This window comes from Rhincodon typus, chromosome 1 (assembly GCF_021869965.1).
Source record: "Rhincodon typus isolate 14 chromosome 1, sRhiTyp1.1, whole genome shotgun sequence".
In the NCBI taxonomy this organism is placed as follows: Eukaryota; Metazoa; Chordata; class Chondrichthyes; order Orectolobiformes; family Rhincodontidae; genus Rhincodon; species Rhincodon typus.
In genome coordinates, this window is record NC_063332.1 from 7,621,323 (window position 1) to 7,629,304 (window position 7,982).

Here is a 7,982-nt window from a genome sequence, read left to right on the forward strand (position 1 = left end):
GGTTCATTTGTGCTCTGTACCTCTCGCCCTGCACCTTGTTGTCTCAATGCATAGAGAGAGGTGGGATGGGGGTTCAGTGCAGGTCAGAATAGGCAGCTATACACAGACGGCTCATAGTGCAGTGGAGGATCGTAGAATAGGCAACAGGGTAGAGTGAGGAGAGGAGGAGCACTGAGCCAGCTGTCTAGTGTGCCATCAGTGCACAGAGCACTCTCAAATATATAATTTTTAAATAATGAAAAATGTCCCTTTGTTTCTGTCACTGTTTCCCAAAGACTGTCACAAGATTTAACAGCTCTTCACTGTGGCATAACACAGTTTTGGTTTAAACATGGACAAAAAGAGCTGAATTCCAGTGGTGAGTTGAGAGTGACTGCACTAGGCATCAAGGCCTCACTTGACAGTGAGAAACAAACACAGAAATTGCTGGAAAAGATCAACAGGTCTGGCAGCATATGGGACAGAAATCAGAGTTAACGTTTTGGGTCATGTGACCTGTTGTCAGAACTCAAGAACTTTGCCGGTGAGGCCAGGCTGTCCTTTAGGCCCAGGGGAAATGAGTGAATAGCGTTACTAGCTCACCAGTGCGTGACTGGGCTGCTCCACTCCTCTTCGTCAGGGAGGCACTCTGCATGTTGCAGTTACCTGGACAGCAACCTGCTGTGTGTGTGCCTTATGCTCAGCGGATGAGATGGCAGTGCCTTATGTATGCATTAGGTAGCTGAAGCAGGATCCGCATGCGTGCGTCTCATGCATCAAGCTGCTTATCTACAACATGTGACTTTCTCAACATCACTTATTTATCCAGTTTCATTTTCAGCTGGATACTGATTGTGATTATTCAGTTTTAAAAGAAGCTCAAGCACATCTGGAGTCAGTGAGAATTGGGAAGAACTCTCCAATGTTGGAAATCATTCCTGGCACATAAGGTGGTTGTTGGCGGTCAGCTATGTCAGTTCCAGGTTTTCTCTGCAGGTATTCCTCAGGGTAGACTATACACCTCTGGAATTGGGCATCCTGTTCCAAAGGTAGGGACACTAACACTGCACCGTAGGGGCTGAAGTGCTCTATCTGCATTAATGGAGCCAAGGTAGAGATGACCGAGAACGCCAAGTTCCTAGGAGTGACGATCATCAACAATCTATCCTGGACCACCACCCATGTTGATGCGACATGCAAGAAGGCACAACAACGCTTCTTCCTCAGGAGACTAAGGAAATTTGGCATGTCCATAAAGGATCCTCACCAACTTCTTTGTGTCTTTGTATTATGATCTGTTGCACTGCATTCCAAACAAAACTTTTCACTGTACGTAGGTACGTGTGACAATAATAAATTAAATTAATTCAGGTTAGTGTCCTGGCCCTAATAATCCTCAGCTGTTTCACCACACGTTTCCTTCCATCAAAAGGTCAATGATTTCCCAAAGTTCAGCACTATTTACAACTCATCGGATACAGAAACAGCCCATGTCCAAATGCAGAAAGTCCTGGAGAAAATCAAAGCTTGCGTTGAAAAGTGGCAAGTAACGTTTACGTTGCACAAATGCCAGGTGCCAATTATCTCCAGAAAAGTGAATCTAACTTCCATTCAATAATATTCATTAGCACTGCTATCATGGACTTCCCCACTAACAACGTACTGAGGTTACATTGACATGAAAACCATACTGGACTAGCCATATAAATACAGTGATGACTAGAGCAGATCAGAGGTTAGGAATCCTGTACTGCGTAACTGATTTTCTATCACAATAAGATCAGCTGTGTTCTCATTCACTGACACAACAGGTTCATGAAGGCAAATAGCCAACTCCTATTTCTAACCTTTTTAAGATACTTTCCTTAAATGTGAGGAAACTATGATGCTAATTTTGTTTTTAGGAATACTGGCCTTGTCATTAGCTCTCATTACAATAAGTTTGAAAGAAATGAAAGCGGGTTTAATCAGATATTTCACAATAGAGCAAGTTACAACCAAGTGAGCATTGTAATGCAGTCAGGCATAGCACTAGTGTATACAACAGGAAAACACATGACATACACTCTCAAGGAAACGTACACTTCACAAATTACATATATGGCAAATACATACATAACCTATGGAGATTTAAGGATAAATGAATCAGACATTAAGAGAAACAAGAAGAATTCCTTACTGGGAGTATTGGAGAAGATCTAAATGGGGATTTATTGGAGATTTCTCAAAAAAAAAGCAACTTTTGTTCAAGTTCGTAAAGAACACAGCCTTCCTCTGGGATTTCAGTGAAGAAGATTTGGTAACTTGGTGATTAAGAGAAATGTCTTTGGAGTAAAGCATGCTGTACAAGGAATAGCTGAGGAAGAGTACTGCACTTTAAAAAGAAACCACTGATGAAACAGAGTAAGCCACAGGACAGTGTGAAGAGTGTGGGACTGAATGTAGCCAAAAACAAGAAGACCAAATTGGCTGTTTCTGTGATACAAATGTTTAAACAGCAGCCAAACCAAAATACCTGCAAAAGATAAGACCGAAGCATTCATGGCAATCCTCAGGCAGAAGTGCCCAAGTGGATGACCGATCTTGGCTTCCTCCAGTTATTCCCAGCATTACAAATGCCAATCTTCAGCCAAAACAAGTCACACCATGTGATATCAAGAAATGGTTGGACGCAGTGGATACTACAAAGGCTACGGGCCCTGACAACATCCACGCAATAATACTGAAGACTTGTGCTCCAGAACTTGCTGCTCCCCTAGCCAAGCTATTCCATAATAATTACAACAGTAGTGATAACCCGACAATGTGGAAAATAGCCCATTTATGTCCTTTACACAAAAAGCAGGCCAAATCCAACCCGGCCAATTAGTGTCCCTTTAGTCTAGAAGCATCCCTTTAGTCTAGAAGCATTGAATCCCTACAGCGTGGAAGCAGGCCATTCAGCCCATCGATTCCACACCGACCCGCTGAAGAGCATCCCACTCAGACCCTCCCCCCACCCCTACCATAATCCTGTATTTCCCATGGCTAATCCACCTAGTCTGCCCATCCCTGGACACAATGGGGTAATTTAGCATGGTCAATCACCTAACCTGCACATTATTGGACTGTGGGAGGAAACTAGAGCACCCAGAGGAAACCCATGCAGACATGGGAAGAATGTGCAAACTCCACATAGACAATCACCCAAGGCTGAAATTGAACCTGGGTCCCTGGCTCTGTGAGGCAGAAATGCTAACCAAAGTGCTGCCCCTCTCAATCACCCTGCCAGTCTACTGTCCACTATCAGTAAAGTAATGGAAGGTGTCATCAACAGTGCTATCAAGCAGTACCTGCTCAGCAATAAGCTGCTCAGTGACGCCCAGTTTGGGTTCCACTCAGACTACTCAACTCCTGACCTCATTGCAGCTTTGGTTCAAACATGGACAAGAGAGCTGAATTCCAGATGAGAGATGAGATTGACAGCCCTTGACATCAAGGCTGCATTTGATTTTGAGTGTGGCCTCAAGGAGCCCTAACGAAACGAATCAGGGGGCAAACTCTCCACTGGCTGGAGTCATACCTGGCACAAGAGAAGATAATTGTGATTACTGGCAGTCAGTCATCTCAGCTCCAGGACATCCCCATAGGAGATGTTCAGGGTAGCATCTAGGCCCAACCATCTTCAGCTGCTTCATCAATGACATTCCCTCCATCATAAGATCAGAAGGGAGGATGTTATAGAGTCATACAGACGTCCAGCACGGAAACAGACCCTTCAGTTCAACTCAGCCATGCCAACCAGATATCCTAAATTAATCTAGTCCCATTTGCCAGCATTTGGCCCATATCTCTCTAAACTCTTCCTATTCATATACCCATCCTTTTAAATGTAATGTAATTGTACCAGCCTCCACCACTTCCTATGACAGCTCATTCTGTACGTGCATCACCCTCTGCATGGAAAAAATTGCCCCTTAGGTCCCTTTTAAATTTTTCCCCCTCACCTTAAACCTATGCCCTCTAGTTTTGGACTCCCCTACCCTGGGGAGAAGACCTTGACTATTCACCCTATCCATGCCCCTCATGATTTTATAAACTTCTGTAAAGTCACCCCTCAGCCTCTGACAGTCCAGGAAAAAAAGTCCCAGCCTAATCACCCTCTCCCTATAGCTCAAACCCTCCAACCCTGGCAACACCCTTTAAGTCTTTTCTGAACCCGTTCAAGTTTCACAACATTCTTTCATAGCTGGGAGACCAGAATTGAATGCAGTATTCCAAACTTGGCCTAACCAATATCCTGTGCAGTGGCAACATAGTCTTCTAACTCCTATACTCAATGCACTGACCAATAAAGGCAAGCATACAAACACCTTCTTCACTGCCCCAGGTAGTCAGAATTCCACTTTTAAGGAACAATGAACAATGTGTTCAGAAACACATTCCAGGATCTTACAATTAAGTGTATAAGACCTGCCCTGATTTTCCCTTTCAAAACGTAGCATCTCAATTTATCTAGATTAAACTCCAGCTGCCACTCCTCAGCCCATCCGATCAAGGTCCCCTTGTACTCTAAGGTAATCTTCACGGTCCACTACACCACCAATTTTGGTTTCAACTGCAAACTTACAAACCATACTGCCTATATTCACATCTTGCCAATGATTGCACAATGTTCAGCACCATTCATGACTCCTCAGATACTGAAGCAGTCCATGTTCAAATGTAACAAGATGTGGACAATAACCAGGCTTGCACTGATAAATGGCAAGTAACATCAATGCCACACAAATGCCAGGCAATGACATATTCAATAAGAGGCAATCTAATCAGTGCTCCTGAACTTTCAATCGTGTTACCATTATTGAATCCCCACGATCAACATTCTGACCAGAAACTGAAATGGACTTGTCATATAAACACAATGGCTACAAAAGTAGGAATGCTGCAGCAAGTAAGACATCTCCTGACTTCCCAAAGCTTGTCCATCATCTCCAAGGCACAAGACAGCAACATGATGGAATACTCTCCACTTGCCTGGAAGAATGCTGCTCCAACAACACTTCAGAAGCCTGACACCAGCCAGGACAATGCAGCTTGCTTCATTGGCACCACATCCACTCCCTCCACCTCCATTGCTTAGGACACACTGCTGCTACTATCTACAAAATGCATGGCAGAAATTCACCAAAGATTGTTAGACAGCACTTGCCATAACATACATCTGTTTCCATCTAGAAGGACAAGGGCAGCAGATACCTGGGAACACCACTGGCAACTTCCCCTCCAAGCCACTTACCATCCCGACTTGGAAATATATTGCCTTTCCTTCATTGTTGCTGGGTCTAAGTCCTGGAATTCCGTCCCCGAGGGAATTATAGGTCAACCTACAGCTTGTGGACTGCAGCAGTTTAAGACAGCAGCTCATCCCACCACCTTCTGAAGATTGTCGAGGAATGGGCAATAAAATGTTGGCCATCCAGCAATGCCTGACCTCAAGTCCCATGAGTGAATACAGACAAAATAAAGCAAGCCTAGCCATCATCAAATCCACATCTTAGCCCATGGTCTTTCTCCCCAGGTGTCTGCTGGAGAAAATAAAATGGCATATATCCTTAGTTTTTATGAAACTTCACCTTCAAGCACCACTTCAGTCCACACCAACAGTGGTTACAACAAATCCAACACAGAACCATGTTTCTGCCCCAACATAATCAATTTTGCTGAAACTTTCATTCACTGAATGAGGATACACTGCACTCCATCTTCTGAGGAGGTGTTCCAAATTCTTAAAACTCAGATTTCTCAACTGCCCTAAAAGGGTGATCCCTAATTTTAAAATAGTGTCCCCTAGTTCTGGGCACACCCACAAGAGGAATCATCCTTTCCACATCTACCTTGTCAAAGCCATTCACAGTTGTATAATCTTCAATGAAATCATCCCTCACTCTTCTAAACTTCAGACAGAACAGTCCCAGCTTTTTCAATCTTTCTTCACAAGACAGCGCATTCATTCCAGCTATCAATCTAATAAGCCTCTCTGCTCCTATGATGCTGCTTGGCCTGCTGTGTTCATCCAGCCCTGCACCTTGTTGTCTTGAATCTAATAAGTGTCCTGTGAGCTGCCTCCAATGCATTTACATCATTCCTTAAAATGAGGAAATCAAACTTGCATAGTATGAGAGATGTGGACTCACTAATGCCTTGTATAACTGAAATGTAGCATTCTTGCTTTTATGTTCAATTCCTCTCATAATAAAGGATAGCATCCCACTAGCCTTTATTACATGCTATACCTACATACCAAGAGTGATTCACACTAGATCACCTAGATATCTCTGCACCTTGGATCTCTTTAGCCATTTTCCAATTAAGTAATAATCTTTTATACAATATAATACAGCACAGGAACAGACCCTTCAGCCCACCAAGTCTGCACCGATTCCTAGTCCTTATTTAGACCCGCTACTTATTGCCCACTCACAGTTTCTATCCCTCTGTTTGTCTCCTGTTCATGTATCTATCAAGATAGGTATTAAACATTGCTAACATGCCTGCTTCCATCACCTCCTCAGGCAGTGCATTCCACAGACGCACCACCCCGTGTAAAAACTTTCCCCCTTTCAGTTTGAGCCTATGCTACCTTGTAGTTGGCCTTTCTGCCCTGGGAAGCCACCTCTGACCATCCACCTTACCTATGCCTCTCATAATTTTGTAGACCTCTATCAGGTTGCCCCTTGGTTCCATCTTTCTAGTGAAAAAAATCCAAGTTTATCCAACGTTTCCTCGTAACTAAAACCCTCCATACCAGACAACATCTGGTAAACCTTCTCTGCATCCTCTCCAAAGCATCCATGTCCTTCTGGTAGTGTGGCAACCAGAACTACATGCAATATTCCAGATGTGGCTTAACTAAAGTTTTATACAGCTATTACAAAACTTGCTGGCTTTTATTTTTGATGCTCAGTCAATGAAGGCAAGCGTGCTATATGCCTTCTTGACCACATTAGCCACCTGTGTTACCACTTTCAGGGATCTGTAGACCTGTACGCACAGATCCCTCTATGTGTATACTTCTCTTTGATAGGAGAGTGAAAGAGATCTTTTGACTTGTGAGAGAAGACCAGATGCAGAGACCATAAATACAAGGTCATCACCAATAAATCCAGTTGGAAAATATCAGGAGAAACCTTGACCTAAGCAGCAGTGAGAATCTGGAACTCTCTGCCAACAACAGTGAGGTGAATACTGTAGATACATTTAAGGAGAAGCCAGATAAACACATGAGGAGAAAGGAATGGACAAAGGTTTTGATAATGCATAAACAGCAACCTGAGCCAGTTGGATAACATTGTGTGTTTTGGTCTGAAGATGTAGTGAATTGGGAAATTAAATACAGGAAAAGAAATAGTTCATTGTCATTCCAGAGAAGCAAGTGAGGATGACAGTAGATCAGTGGAACTGAGTTAAATCTTTTACCACCATCCCTGCCCTCTAGGTTACTGGAACATGGATAATACTGACCTCTTGGGTGATTTTAACAGAACCTGGAAACATAGAACTTAGTAGCATATTCACACCCCTTGAGAAAGGGCATAAAGCCATCAAAGGACTTAAAATGCACATCACTCTTCAGGTCCCACAGGGTCACTCATTGTCTCTTCTTAACTCTACTTTATTGGGTTGATTGAACTGTTGTAAGAAATGGACTGGAGCACATACCAGTCAGTGGAATGGCTGTATCAACCATGGAAACAAGAGTGGAGCATTCAGCCCCTCAAGCCTAGCTTACTATTCAATTCAATCATGGCTAATGCACCTTAACTCTGTCTGTACATCATGGTTCTGTAACTTTTAACCCCTAATACACAACCTTGACACAAAAATCTGACAATGCCAGGTTTGTTTTTTTTAACAGGTCTCAAGAGTTTTTATTGGGGGTGATAAGAGATTTAGATTGTCTAGTCTTGATGTGAAGAAGTGATACCTGACAGCACTCAGGAACAACCAAGCTCTACTTTCAA

General features: G+C 43.2%; 1 protein-coding gene across 1 annotated transcript in view; it reads right to left on the reverse strand.

The window, feature by feature from the left end:
- Positions 1-7,589, reverse strand: part of pcgf1 (polycomb group ring finger 1) — a 59,939-nt gene extending 52,350 nt beyond the window's left edge. Inside the window, exon 1 of the mRNA XM_048599968.1 lies at positions 7,483-7,589. Coding sequence (XP_048455925.1) covers positions 7,483-7,584 — 102 coding nt within the window. The 5' untranslated portion in view covers positions 7,585-7,589. The remainder of the gene's footprint in view (positions 1-7,482) is intronic.
- Positions 7,590-7,982: the final 393 nt, after the last annotated feature.